The sequence below is a fragment of the Pinus tabuliformis genome, chromosome 9 (assembly GCF_031772625.1).
Source record: "Pinus tabuliformis cultivar Carrire ecotype Pingquan chromosome 9, CPIR1, whole genome shotgun sequence".
NCBI classification, from domain to species: domain Eukaryota; kingdom Viridiplantae; phylum Streptophyta; class Pinopsida; order Pinales; family Pinaceae; genus Pinus; species Pinus tabuliformis.
The window spans coordinates 1709106266-1709131467 of NC_142307.1; the positions used below are offsets into that span (position 1 = coordinate 1709106266).

The 25202-nt window shown below is 39.5% G+C and overlaps 1 protein-coding gene across 3 annotated transcripts in view; it reads right to left on the reverse strand.

The window, feature by feature from the left end:
• The window catches only part of LOC149155519 (transducin family protein / WD-40 repeat family protein), a 440469-nt gene that overhangs the window by 16316 nt on the left and 398951 nt on the right, over positions 1-25202 (reverse strand). For all 3 annotated transcript variants that reach the window (XM_089445676.1, XM_089445674.1, XM_089445675.1), the window contains 2 exons: positions 18597-18666; positions 18182-18247 (listed from right to left, as the gene is read on the reverse strand). In XM_089445676.1, coding sequence (XP_089301802.1) covers positions 18182-18247; positions 18597-18666 — 136 coding nt within the window. The remainder of the gene's footprint in view (positions 1-18181; positions 18248-18596; positions 18667-25202) is intronic.

Genomic DNA, 25202 nt, shown 5'->3' on the forward strand with positions numbered 1-25202 from the left:
GGAGAAAATTGCAGTTGTGAATTATTCATTGTTTTCCATAGCAAATAAACAATTAATTAAAATTTTCACAAGTAGATAAAATTTTCACAAGTAGATGTAGATGATCCATGTTCACTCTTCAAAGCATGGTGTAGTAATTTCCAAGTCAAAAAGATTCCAATAACTTCCCTCCTTTAGTGCAATGACCTCATGAATGTACAATAATTCTTCATCAAGGGAGGGGCATCATCCTAACAACTCCAAAAATGAAAGTTAAATAATGACCCAAAGCCTCCAAGTCATGTACCAGAGGAAGGCCCATGGCCATACCTTGGGTCAAGGCACTCCATGAAGCATGGAGGATGCTCATATAAGTCAAAATTTGGGTCATAAAATCCCCATCCAGCCAAGTTACGTCAAAAATAACGTAATTAATCCTTATTCTAGCTTACTTTCTCTTCAAGATCTTCATCCAAGCTACATCCACATCATTAAGGTGCCCTAAGAGGATGAGACATCATTGAAATCATCCAAATCAAGCTACCCACATCATCAAATTACCGCAATGGCTTATCACAAGTCAAAATCAACCCTCAAACCATGTACAAATCAGCTCATAAGGTGACAACTACAACAATACTCAAGGATCTTCCACATGGCATCTATATGGTGTCCATGTGTCCACAAACAACCCCAAAACTACCTTGGGGGAGGTGATCAATGCCTTTGATATATGTGAACTACCTTCGGAAATGTGAAATTATCCAAAAATCAAAATGCAACCAACTTCTATGTCACCAATCTACCTTGCTCATCAAAAAAAAAGTGATAATGCAAAAAAATTATTATGGGTATTGTTGTTGCACAAACTAGTCAGCCTTGTAAAGAGGCAAAAGATAGAGGGCACAACAACACCTAGGACAGAGGCCCACTGTCACCACAGCCTCAGCCCCTTACGCTTCTCGGATTTTCACCGATGGGAGGAGTCCCAGTAATAACTCACTTGTGATAGATATGTATCTATGGTAGGTTTGAAGTGAGGGAAGGTGGCTCATTCAATGGAAAGGTTCAACAAAAGTACAAGCTTTGAGAGAAGCTAGCAAGAATTTCCATGAAAAACCCCTTTGAAAGGTGGCTATACAAGACCTAGGGTTGATATATAGAGAGAGATATGAGTTCACCAAAGGTCAAGCTAGACAAGAGAAAAGACAATCAATGATTTACTCCAATGAGTACTAAAGCAAATGTCTTCAAAGAAATCCCCAAGTTGAAGGATTAGCTTCTAGGGTACCCTCTTGATGTGATTGCTAGGGCATCAAAGTTTTGGGGATTCCACCATGGAAAATCCACCAAAACTTGAGGGCCACTAGAGGAGACACAAAGGAAGAGTTTTATCCAATCAAAATTCAAAACATCCTCCTCTAAGAGATTTCGCAGCAAGCCCTAGAGAGGCCTCCTTATCCTTAAAGGGACGAGGAATAGAGGTAAAAAGTGAGATGATTCTCAAGTTAAAGGTGATCACCAAGGATTTAGTGTTAGGATATTCTGACACATAGGAAATAGTTAAGTATAACTTGGTCTAGTATAGACTATAGAGTTAGGTAAAGTGTGTTTCTTTACTATGTACATTTTGTAACTTACCATTCGACGGTCACGATATGTAGTGATCCGATGGTTCATTCTCTCCTCGGTATTACCGACACTTGATCCGTGGCTTGACACCCGATTGGTCCATGATCTCTATTTAAAGAGCATGGAGGGTCATTTGTAGGTTAACCGTCCATGAGAGAAGCTTATGTAAATTTTCATTCTTTTATTAATAAATTGCCTGAAGTGGCCGCGTTGGCTCAGGCCGTGGACTGTTTCCCTCTTTGAGGGTTTTAACCACGTCAAAAGTACTGGTGTATTGATCTATGATCTGTTTGTGAGCGGTGTCCTTTGGTGTTCTGTCTGAGGAACTTACCCTGTAAATTCCTACATGGTATCAGAGCTATTTGAGGGCCGCGTCCGTTGGTGATCCAAATCTGAAGCCAGTAGAACTGCATCCGACTGTCGTTTCCTAGATCTACTGTTTCTGACTACTTTCGGGCCGAGAGGACTGCTCTATTGTGTTGGGAGCATCTGTTCCAGTGAGGAACCCCTTTCGTTTCACGCGAAAAGGTTTCCGGTAGCCCTAGCTACGTCATTTTTAAGATCTGGAGGTATACAATGTTTATTTGCAGTTTACAGTTATTTTCTCTCTGTTTATTTCGGTTTCGGTTTATTTAGCTTTTTTTATTATCGGATCTGAACCTTTCATTTCTGCGTATGCTCTTTGCCCCACGACTCTGTGCGATCTGGGCAAATCAGAAACATAAAGGAAGGATTTTTCTTATGCGTATGCTCTTTTCCGCTGCGCCTTAGTGTGATCTCAGAAAATCAGAAACATTGAGGAAAATATTTAGTTTCCGGCTAAAGCTAACTTCGAGCCGCAAGGTTCGTTTTTTTTGTATGTCCGTGTTGGGTTTTGTGTTTTTTGTTTTGTAGGGAAAAAGAGCTTTCTCAAAACAAGCACGCAACCCAAAGCTTCAACCCCTCTCTCTCTCTCTCTCTCTCAAACTTTTTGTTTAGCTCACTTGGTCCAAAGATAATTTATGAGAGTAGAGGTCTTGAGTTCAAGTCTCCTTTTTGTGGGGACGGATTTTTCATTTCTGTACATTCCCACACTTCGTTGGCATCTTCATCAAATTTTCTTCAAAAGCCATAACTTCTTCATCCGGAAGCCGTTTTCAGAGCCGTTTTTTTTTTGAACCAGCCTAATTTTTCGAGATCTTTCCATTGGAACACTTAGTTTCAGCATTTATAGCTTCAGTTTTTGTTAAAATGGAAAGTCCATGCCAAGTTATTCTTGACAGCACCAACTACTTTCAATAGTAGTCCTACATTGTGGATTTACTTAGAAGTAAAGGTCTCTACAGAATAGCCTCAGGCCAAGAAACCAAACCGAAAGATGAAGATAAGGCAGCTAAATGGGAAAATAGGCAAGATCAAGCACGTGGGTTGATAGGGATGTCTATTTCTCCAGATCTTAGATTCCATATTGCAGAACTTGATACTCCTGAAGAAGCAATGAAACAGATCACTAAAGTTTTTGGAATTAAAAATGAACTTAAAACCCATCAACTTGAAAATGAGTTGCTTACATTGGACCCCAATAATTTTTCTTGCATTGAAGATTTTTTGTCCAAGTTCAAGACCCTTAGACTTCTCTTGGAAGGTGTTAAGGTTAAGAAAGAAGATAGTAGCCTTATCTACTCCATTCTTACTAAGTTCGGACCAACCTATTCTGTGTTTGTTTCCACCTTCCATTCTACAAGAGAAGCCTTCATTTCTCAAGGACAAGCCTACAAGTCCCCTTCCTTTGATTCCTTTTGTGATTCTTTAATAAGAGAACAAGAAAAACTCTTACACCTTGGTCTTCTTCATCTAGAAAACTTCTAAGAAAGCGTTAGCCACCCAGCAGCAACCAAATTCAAAGAATCCTAAGAAGTTGTATCCTAAAAGGAAGGGTCCTAAGCCAAACAAGGGTCCTAAGCAATTTCAGCCTCAAAATGAAAAATCATTTCAACAAAATGATAAGACAAATAAAAACAAAGGGAAGAAGACTGATAGACATTGCAACTTTTGTAATCGAGATGGCCACTTAGAATCCAAATGCTTTAAGAAGATGGAAGCCTTGGAAGCAGCAATGAAGAAGCATAACATCCATTTGGAGCACTCTTCAACTTCAACTTCATCTTCAGGAATAGCACTTTCTGCATGTGGTTGTCAAGCATCTCGGTCTGGCTATGCACTAAATGTATCTTTTTCTTCTCATTCTCATGAGTGGCTCATTGATTCTGGAGCTTCTTATCACATGGCCAAAAACAAAGCCATGTTTTCTTCTTTAAATGATTGTAACACCAAAATATATATGTTGGTGATGATAGATCTCTTAGTGTTGTAGGGACTGGAACTGTTCATATAGACAATGGTCATTTTAATGATGTATTATGTGTTCCAACCTTATCCTGCAACCTTCTATCTGTATATCAGATAACTCATTCAGGTGAAGGTAAAATCGTTGAATTTTCACCTCACGATGTTGTAATTAAGGACCTAAGAGATCCTAGACAGATTTTAGCTACTGGCATTGCTGATGATTCTACAAGGTTGTATAAGTTTCACAACTTTGGGTCATCAAATCTTCCCTCGGTATTCGTTGCTCATAATGATGAAGTGAGCAAACTTTGGCATGAGCGATTTGGTCACTTAAACTATCGCTCTCTTCAGAATCTATGTAAAGAAAATATGGTGACAGGTCTTCCAATGGTATCTTGCAGAGATGGTGTTTGTTCCGGATGTGTACTCGGAAAACATCATCGGGACAATTTTGAAAAACGTGCCTCTTGGCACGCCTCAACGCCTTTACAGCTCGTGCATAGTGATTTATGTGGTCCACTTCCAGTTGTTTCATTCTCTGGCTACAAGTATTTCTTAACTTTCATTGATGATTTCTCCAGACGCACTTGGGTATACTTCTTAAAACTTAAGAGTGAAGTATTTAACATGTTCTTGGCCTTTAAGGCCTTTGTTGAAAAACAATCTGGACATCAAATTCTTAAGCTAAGATCTGATAATGGCGGAGAATATGTTAACAACAAATTCATCAACTTTTGCACTGAGAATGGAATTCAAATGCAACATATTGTTCCATATACTCCACAACAAAATGGTGTAGCTGAAAGGAAGAATCGCACCTTAAAGGAAATGGCTAATTGTATGCTTCAATCTAAAGGACTTAGTCTTAATTATTGGGCAGAAGCAATTAACTGTGCAAATTACATAATAAATCGCACTCCTACTTCCTATCTCTTCTACTTTTGAAAATATTTCTTCTTCAGATGATGAAAGCGAGGATGAAAATCCTCCCTCACCTTCTCAGGATCCTCCTTCAGCTCTTCAGCTTCCAAAATGGGTCCGTGCTACTCGGGATGCAGCAGGTGATCTTGCCGGTGATCCTACAGATCAGCGACGTACACGTTCTCAGTTTGATAGAGCCTCTTCTTTACTGGCTCAAGCTTCAGTGAATTATGATCCTAACACCTTTGCAGAAGCTTCAGGCCATCCAGATTGGGAAGCAGCTATGAATGAAGAATATCATTCATTATTGGCAAATGATACATGGGATCTTGTTCCTCTACCAAAGGGATGAAAACTTGTTAGATGCAAATGGGTTTACAGAACCAAGTATGGACCAGATGGGAAAGTTGATAAACATAAAGCTCGTCTTGTTGCTAAGGGTTTTTCACAAGTTGAAGGCATTGACTATACTGAAACCTTCTCCCCTATTGCCAAAATGAACTCTATCCACCTTGTTCTTTCCCTTGCTGCCTCTTTCAAATGGGAAGTCCATCAGATGGATGTTAAATCCGCCTTCTTGCATGGGGACTTGCATGAAGAAATCTATATGGAACAACCTATTGGCTTTATACAAACAGACTCCAGCCTTGTATGTCGGCTTAAGAAATCCCTTTATGGTCTCAAGCAAGCTCCTCGAGCTTGGTATGCCAAAATGGATAACTTTCTTTTAGAAAATTGCTTTTCTAGGTGTCATTCTGACAATATTGTCTACACCAAGAAAGTGGGCAAGTCTCTTATCATTCTTGTTCTTTATGTTGATGATCTTATCCTGACTGGTAGTGATCCCAACCTTATAAACCATGTGAAGACTAGCCTTAAAAGGAAGTTTGAAATGACAGACTTAGGACACTTACATTATTTTCTTGGTCTTCAAGTCTTGCAATCCAAGGAAGGTATTTCCCTTTCCCAGTCCAAGTATGCCTGTGATATTCTACGCCATTTTCACATGGAACACTATAAGCCAGCCCCTTCTCCCTTTTAGTCTGGAGTCAAACTTTCAGTCACCTGTACTTCTCCTGAAGTTGATGCTACCTTATACCGTCAACTTGTAGGAAAACTTTTGTATCTAACCCATACTCGTCCTGACCTTTTCTTTGCTATTGGCCTTGTTGCTCGGTTTATGCAAAACCCACGTGAAAGTCATTGGAAAGCAGCTAAAAGAATACTTCGTTATGTTCGAGGTACAGTTCAGTTTGGGATTCATTACAGTGCCGAAGCATATCCTCTATTGGTTGGTTTCACTGATTCCAAGTGGGTTGGTGACCCTGATGATCGGAAGTCTACTGCGGGTTATGTGTTCACACTTGGTTCAGGACCTATTACATGGGCTTGCAAGAAACAAGGTGCCATTTCTCTTTCTTCAGCAGAAGCAGAGTATCGTGGTGGCGTAGAAGCTAGTAAGGAAGCCTTGTGGCTTCGTCAGATCCTGTCAGAGTTTGGCTTTCAGTAGCAACATCCGACTACACTTTGGTATGATAATCAAAGTGCCATTAAACTATGCAAAGATCCAGTCCAACATCAGCGCAACAAACACATTGAACTGCACATGCACTTCATCTGAAAGCTCATCCATGACAATGTTGTTGAAGTGCAATATTGTTCAACAGATGATCAAGTTGCAGACATCTTTACAAAGGCTCTCACAGAGGCGAAGTTCACTAAACTTCGATTTATGGTTGGAGTTCAGGAAGTTGTCACTAAGGGGGGATAGGCTCTAGTGCCTCCTTCCTTCTCCTATTGTGTCATATTTGTAAATCCTTCAATCCTATCCCAAGTTGTTCTTAAGGGGGGATGTTAGGATATTCCGACACATAGGAAATAGTTAAGTATAACTTGGTCTAGTATAGAGTTAGGTAAAGTGTGTTTCTTTACTATGTACATTTTGTAACTTACAATCTAACGGTCACGATATGTAGTGATCCGATGGTTCATTCTCTCCTCGGTATTACCGACACTTGATCCATGGCTTAACACCCGATTGGTCCATGATCTCTATTTAAAGAGCATGGAGGGTCATTTGTAGGTTAACCGTCCATGAGATAAGCTTATGTAAATTTTCATTCTTTTATTAATAAATTGCCTTAAATGGCCGCCTTGGCTCAGGTCGTGGACTGTTTCCCTCTTTGAGGGTTTTAACCACGTCAAAAGTACTGGTGTATTGATCTGTGATCTGTTTGTGAGCGGTGTCCTTTGGTGTTCTGTCTAAGGAACTTACCTTGTAAATTCCTACATTTAGGATCAATGCCTAACCATTGGGAGGCTAAGGAGTCAAGGATAATCTCGATTAAGGCAACTCACTATTTTAAGGAGACCTAAAAAAGCAACCTTGCTACCCTTAATGGAAGTAGCAACACAGCAACTCTAGATATTTATACTTCAATGACACCTGCCAATGGAGTTTCAAGGATGCAAATGCAATAAATCCTCTAGGAATATTCATTCATTCACTATCTATGAATAAGACATGCAAAAATTCCCAATAGTTACAATTTTTAGACAATATTTCATCGATTAGGGCACATTAGTAACCATGAGAAAATATTCCACGCATTAGACATTAACAAAATCAGAAATTTATCAATAAAGAGTACTTACAAGATAATGAAGACATATCCATCCATAACAATGCCAAATACAAGCTCCAAGAAAGATAGCGAATTTATCCAAACATCAAAACTCATCCCAAATCAATAAAAAACATCCACAATTACAAGTCTGAAAATCTCTAATAGAGGTATTGAAAATCCCAAGTGTGATGCTAGGAAGAGACCACGTCTCTCCTATTTATAAAAAACTCAAGAGTTCAAATTTTAAAAGACAAAGCCTCTCCATGTGCCTAATATGCTAAGTAACCCACCCGTGGTTACAAGCCAACCATGCTAGCTCAAAAATCAAATCGAAGTTCCCTCCTAGGACGTTGAGGCCTCTTGTGCTAAGAATGTGAGAGAGGGCCTCAAAAATCATGGTGAAGAGGGGCATCCCATTTTGTGTAAGATTTCTTGGTTCCCAATCAAGGAGGCCTCAAAATTACTTCACAAACCCTCTAGGTTAAGTGAGAGCAATCTTGCAGCTTTTATACTTAAAATGCATAAGAGGAATGGCTTATCAAGGTCCGATTTTACCCCTAGGATATTTCGCTCACACCTACATGGCCCAATACATGGAGGGAACGTTATAATAGAGACAATCCCACAATATTAAGCAATAATTTGCATGCAACAATTAGCCTTAAAACAACGAAAATCCCATCCAGCATATGTGACAAAAGTAACAAGAATAACATCAAAAAATTGTACTTACATGCAGTAGAGTATATCCAACCATTCACAAATGGAAATAGAGAAGCTCCAAGAGAAGATAGACCAATAACCATACATCAAAATTCATCCATAAATGCTCCAATTCATCCTCTAGAAAAATTGCGAAATTCTCTAAAGAAGAGAGAGATCCAATCCAAAGTGATGATGAGAAATGATCTCACCTCACTTGTATTTATACACATATAAGGAATTCGAATTAGCCTCCTTGGCCTAAATAAGCCCCAAAAATAAAATAATCTGCTAATAGTACAACTTTTGGTGACAAGCCCACAAAATTAGCTCATGAATGAAAAGATAAGACTCTCAAAAGGTCAAATAATAATATATGCATGGCGTAGGGCCCTCTAAGAGGCCTAATGAGGTCCATGGGTGCCATAATGAAGAGAGACCCTCAAAAGCAATGGACAATAGGGTAGCCCCTTGTAATAACCCGTGGTGCTCCAAATGACATATGGCGCACACAAGTGTCTTGATGGGTCTCCAAACAAATCAAAGATGCCTGTAGGTCGCCCTCAGGGGCTAGGATGATGGTGTAGGTGATGCCACATTATCGTGGAAGTCCTGGATCATTCGCCAAGTGTATGGTGTAGATCTGGGGCCAGCTGGGCATGATGGATCAAGTGCATCCTCCTCATCTAATAAGTGAACCACGAGCAATCTCTAAATGGTTGAAGGGATTATGTAGTGCAATCTGCTGCTGTAGAGGCCCATGGCTCTCAACGCTCACCCTACATGTGCCAATGTAGTCCTCTGGAGGATTACGACCCCGTATAGGGAGACCAAACACCAAATGGAAACCATCTACAATCTTGCATAAGATCCAATGCGTCCCCTAGCCATCCAGTACAACAAATCATTAGAGAAATCATGTAAATGAGCTTACCTAATCATGGACCACATGTGGGGACTTTATAATGGCCTACCCTTCCATAATGGGCTTTGGAATGTGCCAATATCTCCTAAATGCCAAATGGGGTTAACCAAGCAACCTATTAGGTGGTTTCTACTTCTAAAGGGGATAATATAGTCAAGGTACATTCGTCAAAAGGTTGTGGCATGTGATAGATAGGTGAATGAAGTAGGGGACGAGAAGGGGCAGCCCTAGGTCACATTCTGGGGTACAAGGGTAACTAATAAGAGGAAAGTCCACACTTTGGGTTGATAATGTGTAGGAGGGAGTAATCGTGGTACATGAGGTGCCCTGACCTTAGTTTTTCCACCCTTCTTTAAATGCCTTTTGCCTTTCATAATTTTCTTTGATCAACTGCTCGGGTTCAAGCGGTTAGAGCATGATGTGTAAGATATAGCAGTGGAATCCCACTTTTAAGGTGGGGTGGTTCATCGCCCACCAAGGGTTGGGGCAATCATGGGTTCCTATATAATGAAGAAGGCTCAAAGAACCTGTAGGAACCAGGGTGATGGCCATGATAATGGGGTAGAGCTCATGTATTGGCTTTTTCCCATGTGCTAATTTGGACCCAATGGAGGAATGTGGACCCAGGCAAGAAAAATGATGGATGGGGTAAGTGGAAAAAGGGTAACATAAGTAGATAAGGGAGTGGGACTACACAACCAAAATCGAGGTTTCCCGTGAAATACCATCCCTGAAACCAAATGGTTAGTAAAAGAGACCCCACGAGACTAGAATCCAAGGTTAACTCTTAAAGTGGGTCTAGGGGAAATAAGCACAGACCTAGACCATCCTTTACGCTGAATACTCCCATTAATCCATGCCCAGAAGTGTCCATGATAAGAAAACCACAATACTCAATTTCAAAATGACAAGGCATACCTTTAGATTCAGGAGGCTTGCCTTCAAACATATGATCATGGCAAATGGGCAAGTGACCACAAGGCTAGCTCAGGTGGCGGAGAAATGGCACAATGAGCTAGTTGATGGTTGCAAGGGGTTGTTGGCTATCGGTTGAGGACCATCTTGGAGAAATTTTTTCTCCTAGGGATATTACCCATGAAATGGTGGGTAACAGCGCATTCATGAGTTCCTTAATGATGCAAGGGGCACTCATAGTGCCTTAGGAACTAGGGTGATGGCCATAGTGATAGGTGGTAAAGCTCATGTTTGGCCAATGTTTTTAAAACCAGAACTGGTGACCGGACTGGTCCACCTAATGAACCGGTTTACCAACCGGAACCAGTCGAACCGGGACTGGTTAGGTCTAAACGAATCGGTTTTAGAAAAATACATTAAATAATTCATTTTTAATGAAACAAAGCTATTTTTAAGATTTAAAACCATGATTCAAAGCCAATAGAGACAAAATATGCAAAGTTTGCTCAGTTATATACCATGTAAAGGTGAATATATCAAAATGGCACCGAGTGCAATACATATCATCGACAAAATAGTAAAATACATAAGCAATGACTCAAATAAACAATTTGTTTGGTTTGCAATTTTATTGCCATAAAAAAACCCTTTATCTTGCACTGAATCACCACAATGAAAAGATATGGTTGTTCATTAATAATGAAAAATGGTTAACTTGCCTCCACCATGTTTGGCTCTCTGAGATCATCAAAGATAGACCCTAAAATGCTTTCTTTGTGCTTCATGAGATGGTCTTTGACGCTAATTGGAATTGGAATAATTGAGTATGCCAATTAGACATTTCTCTATTAAACTCTCAATATCCATGTTAGAGATAGGATCTCCACAAACAAACTAGTAATACAAATGCCATCTATGCCTTACAACAAAAAAAGTGTCTAAATCCTCATCCTCTTGGCAGTCATGCTCTTCATTACATGAGGGAACGATAACACCTAAAAGGTTTTCATCTTCAGGGTTCTTCTACAAAATATACCCTCTCCAAATCATCAAAAGAATCATTACTAAATTCATAAACTTGGAAAGGAATATGACTTACCAAACCCTTGCCTTCATGCAAGTGTATCTCATCATCACAATGTGCTTCATCTGAGACATGATGACATGCATACTATTTAATAGATCCATGGGGTACTACAACAAGGCCTTCGTCACACTTTTCTTCCTTGGATCTGAAATGTCATGCATATATGGTTCAAGTGATGACAGAGAATGTTGGTCATCCTCATACAATTCATTTCCAAGCTTTCAATCATGTCAGAGATAATATCCCCACAAACAAACCAACAATACAAATGGTGGAGGTTGGCATGGCAGGTAACCGGCCAGTTTAGGACTGAACCGACCGGTTTGACTACAAACTGGTCGGTTCCATCCTAAACCGGCTGGTTAGGACCGGTTAGGGCCAAAACTTCGCCACATTGCCTTCCTGACCGGGTTTTTTAGCCGGTTCTAACCAGTGGCCTTACTGACCGGCCGGTTAGACCAGTAACCAGTTAGTTATGCCAGTTTTAAAAACAATGTGTTTGGCTTTTGCCCATGTGCTAAATTTTATTGTCTCGGCCATCTTTTGCATTTTGTGGTACATTTCCTATTGTATGTGGCCCTATTATGCTTTTATCTTTCTTTTTAGCCGCATCAACCTCCGGGGCATTGTTGCAAGCCTGACCCAAGGTGTGAACAAGGGGATGGGGAGGTTAACACATTGTGGACCCAATGGACAAATGTGGACCCAAATAGGGAAAATGTGAAAAGGGCTTGTAAGGAACAGAGGGGAGTGAGATATATGATATCGAGAAGCGGGACCACGCAAAGAAAATCATTGTTTCCCATGTAATGGAACTCCTAAAACCAATAGCCAATAAAGGAGATCCCGCGGGACTAGGATTCAAGATTAACCCCCCGCCCAAGTATAGGTAAGGGAACAAGAGTACAGTCAAAGCCCTTCCTTCTTATAAGCTACCCAACAATCCATGCCGAAGTGTGCCCAAGGAAAACAAGCATAAACACCCAATTACATAATGAAAAATCCTACCTTTGGAATTGGATGGCGCACCTTCTAACATTTGTATGATCATGACAAATGAGCGAGGGTACACAACGGTTAGCTCAGGTGGCAAAGAATGGTAGCACATCAAAGCTATCAGGGGGTTGCAAGACGTTGTTGGCTGCCAGCTAAAGACAAATTTAGGATAAAATTTCTCCTATGGCGTCACCCACTGGTGGTGGGTAAGATGTACCCTTGTTAAAAAGAGGGTTAATAGTTGGCTTCAATTGCAACATGCAGGACACATTCTCTTCTCGAGGACATGTGAGAACCTCAAAATATCATCACCATACAAAACTCCACACTACACATCAAAGAAGGAATCTGCTCTGTTATTGTCCAAATCAACTTATTCTACTTTTCTACCTAACAGTAGTATCTTCCTAAGGGGTCTGCTAAGTGAAGTGGATAATCAAGTGCAACCACCTCATCATCTCCAAGGTTCAATGATCTCTTCCCTTCTACCTATTACCCACCAAAATGAGTAACCCCATAGGAGAAAACTTTTTATCCTATTTTGGATGGCCAACCAACCAACGACCCTACATATTTGCTTATTAATGATGATATGCTAGTTCCTCCACCATCTATACCAGTCATTACACCTCTCATCATCCAACATTCCTCTTAGATGAAGGTGGGATACTGAATAGGTACTTTGATCATTTTGCAATTGAGTGCTTTACTTAATGTTTTGGGCATTTAGCATGGATAAAGGGGTGATCTGGATGATTCACTAATCTTGATTGTAACCTTTTTCTCTCACCTTACCAAGGGGTTGATCTTTAGCCCTATTCCAATGGGATCTCCCCTAAGGCCTTCGGGTTATAGGGGGTCCACTACTTGGAAGACCTAGTTGAAATAAACATGTTCATTCTCCCTTTAGAATACTTAACATTTCGATATCACATTATATCCCTTGATTCAATCTCCATTCTTTGGGTTAACTATCCTTGGTTCATTCAATTTGGCACTTTCTTATCCACATCTTTGAGTAGGGTTGGAAGACATTGCCATGGCGGTTGATATAGCTAAAAGAATGGAAAAGTATAATATGGCCACAATGAAAGAAAAAGAAAAGTTAAAATGAAAAAGATGGTCAGGACATAAGTTAGCGTGTGGAAAAAAGCCTAGCATGAGCTCCACCCTCCTCGTTAACCATCACCCAGTTCCTAAGCACTTGATGCTCCATCTCATCAAAAGGAACCCTTGCATGTCCCAACCCTAATGAGCAATAAGTTTTCCCATCTTAAGTGGTAAATTGAATGCGCTATCATAAAGAGCAAGCTTTGATCTTTGCGCTATCCACCCAAAAAAAAGCATTATCCAAAAGAAGTAAAAGGAGTACCAAAGGGGCTAAAAAAGAAGACTGGGTGTAACGAACAAAGTTCGTACTTGGCAAAATATCCAGAATATGTAAATATCCATTTATAACACAAGTCATATTTAAAACTAAGAACGTTTGAAAGTACAAGTGATATGACATGTTGTGGTTACAAATGAGGGCCCTGCTTATATACTAGGCAAGGTGCCCCTTCATGAATAGTCATGTCCTTTAGGATATGTCTCTTTAATATGATAATTATCTATTATTTATTAATTATATATTATGTTTATAACATCAAGCAAGGTAACTCATGCATCCCTGATTGCTCCCTCCATTACATAGGCTGTGGACTCCCAATATCTAGTCCCCTGACTATGCCACTTGGCCATGAGATCTTTCCCCTCCATTGCCACTCACTTACACCATCACTTATTGATTGAAGGGTTAACCTTGGATATGCCACCTCCCCTAGGGGTTGGGAGCACCAAATAGGGTTGACTACTTATCCAACCCTACAAAGGTATGGAACACCTTTACGAGACTTGGTCTAGTCAGATATTTGAAGGTGATCCTAGTTTGAAATATTGATATGCTCTCAACTCTTACAAGAAATCCACTTAGATGCATTTATGATCTTAGTATCTAACAAATGGTTGCTTTCACTTGAGTTTGAGTTGTTTTTAGGAGGTGGTCTACAACAATAGAGGTCTTAAGGGCACCCTACTCCACACGATGCCCAAGCAATACATTACATTCCAGAGAGCATGATGACTTGGCAGATGCAATGTTGCCCACTTTTGGCAGAGCATTGGACCTTTTGATTACTTGAGTAGTTGATATACATCCCATGGCACTACTAGGACCCATAACACTAAGTTTCTCTTGCTTAGCATGGAGGATTCTTGACGATGTACTAGTGGACCCAGCATGCCCCCTAGCTGGCTTTGACACTACTTGATGGGCATACCATGATCCAGATGAGGATGGGCATCCTTAAGATTATTGAGGAGGGCTTGTTGCACTTGATGAAGCCCTGACGCTCAAGAGAAAAGGCAACACGTTGCCTACTTGGCATCCATGGAGATGATGTTTGGCACCCACAATTGGATTTCGGACCCTTGGAGCTACTTTAATGCTTGATTTGGGAATTTTCCTCAAATGGAGGATGATCAAGATGATTGGAGACATTTTCAACCTTGTCTTTGACCTGATGGACCATTTGGAGCCCTAAAAGGCCATGACATCATCACCTTCTTAGGTCTACGGCTCACACGTGTAGCCTTAATTTGACATATCTTGTTGTAAAGCTAATGGGTTGGCTTGTAACCTAAGTTGCCGGAAACGGCTACCCTAACCCCCAAAACAATGTTTTCCCGTTTCAGATCCGGATCCGGGAACGAAACGCCAGAAAAACGTTTTGGTGCCATTATTTGTTTTTGGATATGGGACGTTTTTTTACAAACGACATTTTTGTAGAAAAACATGCCGTTTTAAAAATTTGAAAACGTTTTCTGAAATTCTGAAACGTATTTGGAAAAATTTTAAACGTTTTACAGCAAAAAAATGGTTTTGAGGTCCGCAAATACCAGATTTATTTCGTTTTATTTGAAGGCCAACCAAAAGCTGCAAAACCCATATTTTTGTCTCCCAACACGCTTTCTTGAATTGCATCACACAAACCTGTGTTTGATTCTGCTTTTGCATCTATGCTGCTGGAGTTCCGAGGCTCTGCTAACATTAACCTATTGTGACCTTGAAATCTCAACCACAAGTTTATGACATATGTGCTTCCTAAAGTTTGTTTTTCCAGTTTCTTAATATGCTTTTGAGCATACTTGAATATATTAACTGTGATTTCATTTGTCATTTATCAACTTCTATGCCATCATGTAGTTTTGATTAACGTGTGTTTGTTCCCGATGAAGTTCTTTCCAAGTTAGTAAATTCACTCTCTTGGTTTCCGATTGAGAAACCTCAAACCTGTTCTTGGAGTTATATAAAAAAAGTTAACTACTTGCCATTTTCTTGAAGTTTCATCAACCCTGTTTTACTGTTTTTGGATGTATTAATATATTATGCTTTTCTTTGAGGCACAATTCAAATTTTATCGATCTACTTGCTTACAAATCTTATGTAAACTCTTTAGCGTATATATTTTAATGTGGCTTGATTATAAGTCTTCGACTTTTAGTTTACAAAAGGTATTTTGTTATTTTACACTATATTTATTTGCCATGCATAGCATGTACATGTTGAGATTTCTCGCTTAATGAGGGACATTCTTTTGTCTCGTATATATAGAGAGGCTCAAAATTTCAAATAAGTTTCCAAACACTGTCATACACTCAAGAAATTATACTTGGCTGTCTTAAAGTAAGGCTTTGTGGCAAAATATGCTAAGGCAAGCACATAGTTTTGTCTATCACATGCAAACTTTCACGGCAAAACTTCTATCCAACCCTTATGGGACATGTAGCCATTTCTGGAATCCTCCACTAGAACCTGACACCTGTCCGTGGATTCTGGAACCAAGGAAAGAAGATCAAGTAAAATAAATGTAGCAGCTGACTCCACCAGATAGGACGATTTCTAGATGCTTCTAACATGATCCATGATGGGATTTTAAACAAAAAATTACCAAAACCTTTGCAGTTCAAGATATTTGAAGCCCATCTGTTGAACTGATTCTCATTTCCTACATAAAAAATTAACAATTTTGGAACAAGAAGCAAAGCTAGCAGAAAAACAAAAATAAACCAGAGCAGCGGTTGATATAGTGAACCCCACTGACATCCCATCACCCAAAATTCTTGCCATGTCCATTTCAATGGAGCTGCTTTTAAATTTACAGAGAATTAAACTTTCAACTTTCAACTTTTAAACTTTTGAACAACCATATGAATTATAATTTATGAGTAATGATAGTAGACTGCCAGTCATAGTTCATTTTGTACTTTGTAGTATGTACTATGTAGTAATTAGTATGCATTATTAATTTTGGTAATGATGGTGTCCGTGTAACTTGTCATGTTGATAACTTGATGTTTGAAATTTGAAACAAAAACTTGATGATATGTTGAAACTTGAAACTTGAATCATGAATGTTTTAATAATCGTTAATGATGTTGACAATGTTGAATGTTTATGGCATATGTTGAATTGATGATGATGAATCATGATAGATCATAGATGATAATCTAGATTCTGAAATATGAATGGTAATATGAAATTTTTATTTTTAAAATATATATATATATGTGCCGTTTCCTGCCGTATCGTATCTAGATTTTTTGAAAATTTGTCGTATCCGTTTCAAACCCTGTACCCGTATCCATTCCCGTATCCGTTTTCTGGTAACTTAGCTTGTAACCCACTTTTACTTTTTGTCCACTCAAAAATCAAACTTGTGTAGGGGCTTTTAGTAAAAAATTAGAAGAAGTAGACCTCATATAAATAGAGGATTACTTCTCTCATTCATTCATCATCACCTGTGTGGAATTAGTCCTCTCTTAGAGAGCTTGGCCTATCTGTTGCACTTTGCTACTTTATGGAGATGTGATCTTATGTAGATTTTTGGCTATTGGAAACTAGTGCTTGTTGTGGAGACATCATTTTGGGATTGAAAGAAGGCATGTTCTTGGATATATTGTGAGTACTTTTTATTGAATATCATTTATGGTTATTGCATGTAATGAATATTGCTAGGGTTTCTATGTTCCATGTCTAAATGCTTATATTTATATGAAATGCTTGGTAAATTTTGCATGCTTTAATCTTGTATCCTTGAACTCCCTAGAGATCCTCCTAGTGAGCTTCTCTCTAGTAAATTTCTCCCCTCATAAAGTGATAGTTGGGGTTAACAAGTGAAACCCTAGGGTTTTCCCCTTACTCTCTTCAAGGGTTTGATATTTCCTTGGCCAAAATCCCTAAGACTCCATCACCCAAGTAGATAGAAGGCATTGGCATCCATCTTGGCAATAAAAAAACTATAAAACTTTATCTTTTTCCCTCCTTCCTAGAATTTCAGCTCTTCAAGGCAAGTCCTTAGGGTTAGGGTTTGAAGTCGAATTCAATGAGGGCTTGGATGTTGAGCTGATTTGAAATCATTTCACCTTGCTTAGCCCAAAAACATCAAAGTCTAGCAAATTGCATGGTTGAAAGTGCTTCCCTGGGGTTGATGCCATCAAGCCTAGGCAATTCTAGGGCTTGTAAAACCCTAATTCTACCTTTAAGCTTCAACTTAGGGTCGTTTGAGGGTTTGTCATTCTTTTTGTTGATCATATCTTTCAAATAAACCTTTCTCTATTTACTTGTACGCTTAATTGTGGTATTGTTGAGCCATATCTTGAAAACCCTAGGCTATAAGTTCTATTTCATGGGTCTCTTCATAGGTATGCTACTCACAAAGAATTGAGACTTGTTCTCATTACAAAGTAACTTGATTAAGCCTATCAAAGTGTTAGCTTGATCTTGCTAACCTAGAATACTTTCAAAATATTTCAAAATTTTATCATACTTTCTTCCCCATTGTAAAAGATGTATCTTGAGCAGCAAAAGTAGACCATGTTAAATCTATCTCTCTCTCTCTCTGATATATATAAGCATGTTGAGAACTAATAATCAATCACAAGAAAAATTGGTATGCACACATGGTTTTATTGATAAAGATAAGATAGTCCATGGACACTAGGATTGAACATGAAACCATCAAAGGATACAAGAGTTCCAATTGCCACAAGTGCCCTGAACCTTACATCCACTTCATGTTCTTGTGCATCTCCCAGCTGTAATACGTTGTAACCAAACTCATGAACATTGCAATCCAAATCAAAGGCAATAAATATCAAATCTAAAATACTATCTAGGAACAATTTTGATACAAATAAAAAATTGAAATACTAATTACAATTTTTCTTCCACTTCCACCTTAAGCAACCAACGTAATATAAAGGCAGTACCACATACTGTTATAAAAACTAAAGGCTCTAATCCCATTAATCAATTGCAAGATTGACAAAACCGACTACCAATGAAGAAGATTGTTATAGGAAATTAACTCTAAATCTCACATAATTTCCAAGAATGATTTTATCTAAACAAATGAGAAGACAATATAAAGGAATAAAAAGTCACCTCCATAGCAGCTGAAAGAACTTGCTGTTGACCATCTTCATCTTTTGAATCAATTAGCAACACTGTATAGCTGAAATGAAAAAGTAGTTAAACATCTTCCATATCAATAGGTGAAATATAATTATGTATAACTAGAAAGCATAGATTACATATGGAACAGCTCACGTAGAATACTTTAATAGCCATTTCAACAATGTCAAACCTTTCAGAAAAATATCAATCAGTATTAGCATAGAGCATGGATTGCATACATAAATGCACATACTAAGGAATTACTGTCACTTAACTTGGGCCATTTAAAGTAAAAATAGTTATAGATACACTAAATATAGTGTACTGTAATCTACTGCAAATTTTGTTACACCATGTTTGGGGTGCATGGTGTATGTTTATCCCCTGGATGGCCCAAGATGGGTTGCCACATGAGAGAGAGTTCTTGATGGATTTGCCCATTTGAGATAGCTTTCTCAGTGGCTACTTGACCTTATACGGTTGTTGGCTTAGTGATCTTCCTTTAGATGTTGTACTTCTCTTGACAGTTTGGTAGTTTCCCTTTATTGGGGTCCCATGGAGGATCCACTTGCTTGGAGAGTGCCCCACATGGGAATCTTCCACTTGCTTGGAGAGATCCCCACATGGGAATCCTCCACGGAGAGTGCCCTACATGGGATGAGGAGCATTATGCAATGTGGAAGAGGGCATTAGACCCTAGTTGGATTGGATTTCTTTTTGGCAGATTGGAGATGGCTTGGGGACAAATAGGCAAGCTACCATCTTTCTCTCTCTCTCATTACCGGGGTTTCTTGGTCTTCTTAGAGAATCTTGGAGCATCTTGGAGGTCTAGGGTTATGGTTTATCTCTTCGAGATTAGAGATCAGGGTTTTGCGATAAAACCCTAGGGTGGATTTGTGAATAAAGAAGAGGACAATATGTTTTGACTTGGAGAATGTGTTGGAGTGATTCTTTAATATTGGATCTTCTTGGTTACTAGGGTTTTTGTTGATTTTCTTTCACTAGGGTTTGGGGAACTAGGAGGATTTGTACTAGCCTTGAGAGAAGGTTATCATATGTACACGTTATTCATTTTGAGCATGTTAATGAAGTTTACAATTCTCTAAATTTGTGCAATTTCCAGATTTAATTTTCAGTCATAATATGTTTTTTATGTATTGTTAATTAAAGGCGTGTATGTTTTGCTGATTTGACATAAGAAAAAGGAAATTTGTTACGTGATTTGACATCTACGAGGTTCATTTACTACTGTCATACTGCTGCTATTATCGCTTTCAAAGAATATTTTATTATTTTCAGAACTAGATTTTTGGGCTGAAACTTATCCCCTTGGTTTGAATTGCTGTGAAGTCTGGGTTGTTTGGGAGTGAAACATTGTACTCTTTCTGCTGTTTTCGGTGAAATTTCTGTTTTGCATTGAATTTTGAATTCTGAGAAATTTCCACTTGGTATTAGAGCTTCTAATGATTGAGATCACTCTTGAGTAAGGGGAGTTTGAACTTTGTATTTGAGCTGGAGTTTACTTGGGACATGTACTTGACGTGGTTGGGGTCATTGGATGAGAAGCCCCAGGCCACCTTGTGTAGAAAATTATCGTACTGCTCTAGCCCACCTAGGTTCAAAATTTTCCATGAGTTTAATGCCGAAACCCCATCATAACAGATGACTGATCTATATGTTAGTTTGCATTTAACATGAAACAACAAGGACTACTCTACTCTTTTGGTTTCATGGCTGATACAAGGAATAAATGCAAGCGAACACATAAATTTTACACACCTGTTTTTGGACTAATGACCATAGAAAAACCCACAAGGGGAAAGCCAGTCTTCAAGGAGTTACTAGATTGCTGTTAAGCAAATTAATACAGCCGAGATAAAGTCAACTTACCTCCCTTTTGAGTTGATGATGTCACTGCCAGGTTACTAGGAAATTTGAGCCCCCACAGTTCAGATCACAAACTGATATATGCATTGAATTCTGTGCCTCCACACAGTCATATACACTGACTGATATTGCCTAGTTTTCTGAGTATGAAAACCATCCAACAGTGCTAGAAACTCGTGCCAGGGTGAGCAGATATATGGCAAAAATTTTGTGCCTCCTCACTGCCTCTAAATGTGTGCTGGAACAGTCCCAAACATAACATTGACTGTGACCTAGAATCTTGGCCCAGATGACTGTTCTATAACAGAAATAACAGAAGTTCAAGTTGGTGTTTTTAACACCAGAAGTACGCTGAGTCTCCCAGTCAACCACCCTCCAAACCTGCGCTGATTAGTAGCATAAAACACAGCCATAAATCACTGAAACTCGACCTGAAACACACACCAGAACACTGCCTGGAAGCACACCAGAAACTTGGCCTTTTACACTTGCAAACTTGGCCTAGAAGCATACCAGAACTCGGCCTTTAACACATGCAAAATCAACCTGGAAACCTTGCAAACTCGGCCTGGAAACACAAGTGCAAAAATCTAGGAATACGAGCCAGACTGTACCTGGAAACTCAGGTTTCTCTTGGGTTGTATACAGCCTCCTTTCTCTGCCTCCTTTGCTCTCCTCAAGTCACATGAGAAGAATAATAAGGAATAATTTGTCTTTTCCTTTTTGTAATCTCTAAATGAGGAGAAATTTAACCGTAGAGATCTAATGACTGAGATTACATCTCACCTCATTAGATCAAGGGTAGAGATTATTTCCCTCTCTTCACCCCTTTTCTCATGTTGTCCCCCTCACTTAAAGAACTCCTAGTCACTTTAACATGTTTTGTACCATGTGCATTTTTTCTCTCATAAAGTCACTTTATTATTAAAAGACACTTGGTACTTTTTCTCCTAAAGTCACATTTAAACTATGAAGTGACTTTATTATAAAGTACCAAGTACATGTAACACCTCATAAAGTGACTTAACTCCAAGACATTAATATAAGTCATAATGTCTTATGAAAAAAGGTTATTAATGCACTAGGAAACACTTCCTTGGTACCATTTTTCTCAACACTCCCTCTTACCGAGGATATGTTCTCTAGGAGATATGCATTTATTCCTTGTACTAGATGAAATCAACATAATATGTCCTCATATGAAATATGAGGTGGCTGAAAAAAATGAAGGAACTATGATTAAAAGTTCCTGGGAAGCAATATGTGAATAAAGAAAAGAGGAGATTGTGAAAGATGCAACTATGGTCACCTAGAAAAAGCAATCAACATCCCATAACTAGAAGAACTAGCCATGACATCTCCATGGGAAAGATATGAGAACCTTGGTAAAGTCTGAAAAGAATGAAGACCCTTGACATTGAATATCTTGGAGATGTGTCAATATGTGTGCAAGATGTTGATACTGCAACAAGCAAATGTCATGATGAAGGGCCATCACAAAAGGTTATTTTGGTTTGATGTTCATTTTGATTTTTGAACAATATATGGATGGGCTAATATAGGACTACCGAAAGAGAATTGTGGATGAATAAGTACTAATGTGAAAGGATGGAAGATCCTGTAGGATACATGATGTGGAAAAGGTAGTTGTATCATAGTTGCGGGGGAGTGCCCCCCCCCCCCCCCAACCCGCTCCCGAATCGCGCTCCGGGCCAGAGAGGCTCGGGAGCGTGCTCCCTAAAAAAAATTTACGCTCCCTGCCCTGTTCGGGATCGTTTCGGGGAGCGATCGCTCCGTCGCTCTGGGAGCGTTTCGACTCAGGCCGGGAGCGATCCGACGGAAAAAAAAAATCCGCGGACGCAAAAAAATTCAAATTAAAAAAAAAAAAAAAAAAAAAAAAAAAAAAATTGGTTTTAAAAGCCAAATGGGCCTAAAAAAATTTCATTGTGACTTCATTGAGCAAGAGTTTGGAGCAAGAGCAAGAGCAAAGGAGCGAGGAGCAAGTGCTGAGGAGCGAGGAGCAAGTGCCAAGGAGCGAGGAGCAAGCCTGCAGAGGTAAGTAACTTAGTAATTTAGTTAGTTTAGTTAGTTAGGTAGTGATTTAGTTAATTTAATTTAGTTTATTGAGTTTAAAAATCATAAATTTAAATTAAATTAATAAATTAAATTAATTAATCCCAATAAATTAAATTAATTTGCAGATTTAGGAATCAAAACCCTATAAACATCAAACACCATGGACCTGGCTATATTTCTTGGCATTTTCCTCTTCCTGGTCCCTTTTATGGTTATTATGGTACTGGAGAGTAGGAAACGAAGGGGCCAAACTAAAGAGGGGGATGAAGAAGCTGGAGAAAGTCAAATTGGTGAAAACCCCGGTGAGGAGGAGCTGGAGGAGGGTGAACATGACCCTCAAAAAACTAAACAAGACCAAACTCCATTGTGGAAATATGTTTACAGGGCTGAAACAGGGTGAGGGGGTGGAACCACTAAATTTCATTGCCCCCATTGCAACACTGATTACACAGGTTCATACACCCGTGCTAGAAGACACCTCTGCGGGAAAAGGCCATGGGATGGAGACAAACAAATAGGAATCAAAACTTGTACAGCGGTGTCAGCGGCGGATAGAGCCAAATACATAAGAGAAGAGGAGGAAGCCCAACAAAGATCAAAAAAATCAAGGGGTTTCTTTGAACCAAGCTCACATTCACAAAGAACTCCTTTAGCATCCTTCCAAGGCAGTGGATATGGAGGCACAGGGTCATCATCTTTAAGGCGTAGAACCATATCAGATTTCCTTGATGAGGGGTGTAGGAATGATGTGGATTCAAAGGTTTACAGGTTTCTCTATGCATGTGGGATACCATTCAATGTTCTTCGCTCACCTTATTGGCACGAAATGGTTTCTGCCATAAATGATGCCCCTAAAGGATACAAGAGCCCTGGGTATGACAAGGCAAGAACCGTTGGCCTTGATCATGAAAAAGCAAAAATATCACATTCTTTGAATAGAATGACAAGTTCTTGGACTGACCATGGGGTGTCCATTGTATCTGATGGATGGACAAATGTAAAAGGCAAGCCATTGATAAGTGTTGTTGTGTCTGTTAGTGGTCCCATCTTTCTAGCTGCACATGATTACTCAGACAAGTTCAAGACCGCCATCAACATTGCAGAAGCATTACTTGAAACAATTGAGCATATTGGCCCATACAATGTCATCCAAGTCATCACTGATAATGCTCCTAATTGTAAGGCAGCGGGAGCAATTATTGAGGATAAATACCCGAACATATTTTGGTCTGGATGTTTGGTTCACACATTGAACCTTCTGTTGCATGATATTGTCAAGAACAAAAATGAACAATACCAATGGATTGGTGATTTGTACAAGAAAGTCAAACAAATGATAAAATTTATTACAAATCATAGCAATACCCATGGCCTTTTCCGCAGTCACTCGAGATTGGAGTTGTTGAAGATTGCGAAGACCAGATTTGGTAGCTATTACCTCACCTTCAGGCGCCTTTTGAAGGTAAGAGAGGCATTAGCTAGCATGGTATCAAGTCCACATTGGCAGGTACTAAAGGAAGGGGCTACAAATGTAGCTGACATGGCAGGTTTTGAAATGGTGGAGGAGGCCGCTCTTGATGGGCAGTTTTGGACAACTGTGAGGCAGGTATCGGATTTCACCAAGCCAATTTATCACATGATTCGGTTTGCAGATACAGACAAACCAGTGATTGGCGAGGTGTATGAGCAAATGGATACCATGTTGGGGGAAATAAAAGACATTGTTCATAATAGAGATCCCAACTTGTACAAACTGATTCATGATTGTGTGTGTGAACGGTGGAATAGGCTTAATCTTCCACTACATTGCTTGGCGTATATCCTTACGCCAAAATACTACTCTACATCTTGGTTGGGCCAACCTGCAGCAAGGGGTGGGGTTAGGACCAAACCCCATTTAGATCCAGAGGTAACTAAAGGATATTTGGAAGCATTAGAAAAGTTGGTACCTGACAGGGAGGAATGTGCAGCTGTGCGCCAAGAAATAGGCAAATACTTCAGTGGCACTGGTTTGTATGGTAACTTCCATGCAATGGACGACAGAGATAGATTTGATACTCTCACATGGTGGGAAACATATGGCGGGCATGGACTTTTGCCAAAATTGGCAAAAAATGTTCTTTCACAGGTTGTAAATACTTCTTCTGCAGAGAGGTGTTGGAGCACCTACAGCTACATACATAATGTGAAAAGAAATAGACTCAATGAAAACCGAGCAGAAAGCCTGGTTTATGTGCACTACAACTTGAGGTTGTTGAGTCATTACTGTGATCGGGCTTATGAGGATCCCACATATAAAGTTTGGGACAATCACCCAGAGGATGACAATTTGGAGGATGGCATTGTACATATTGAAGAACTGGAAGAGGAACTTGTAAGGGATGAAGATGAAGCAGCTGCAGCAGCCATGCCACCTCCACCTCCACCTCCACCATCCAGTAGCAGTGCTCGAGGTCCGAGTCTTGTTCCTTTGCTGTTGCCACCTCCATCTACACCCTCACGTGGAGGTTCTAGTTCTGGTCGTCAGTCTGTGCGGGAGACTCCTAGAAGACCACCACGACCTACTTATACTCCTGGAGACTCTCGTGGCAAGGGCCCCATGTAGATTCTGATTTACAGTTTACTTGTCTT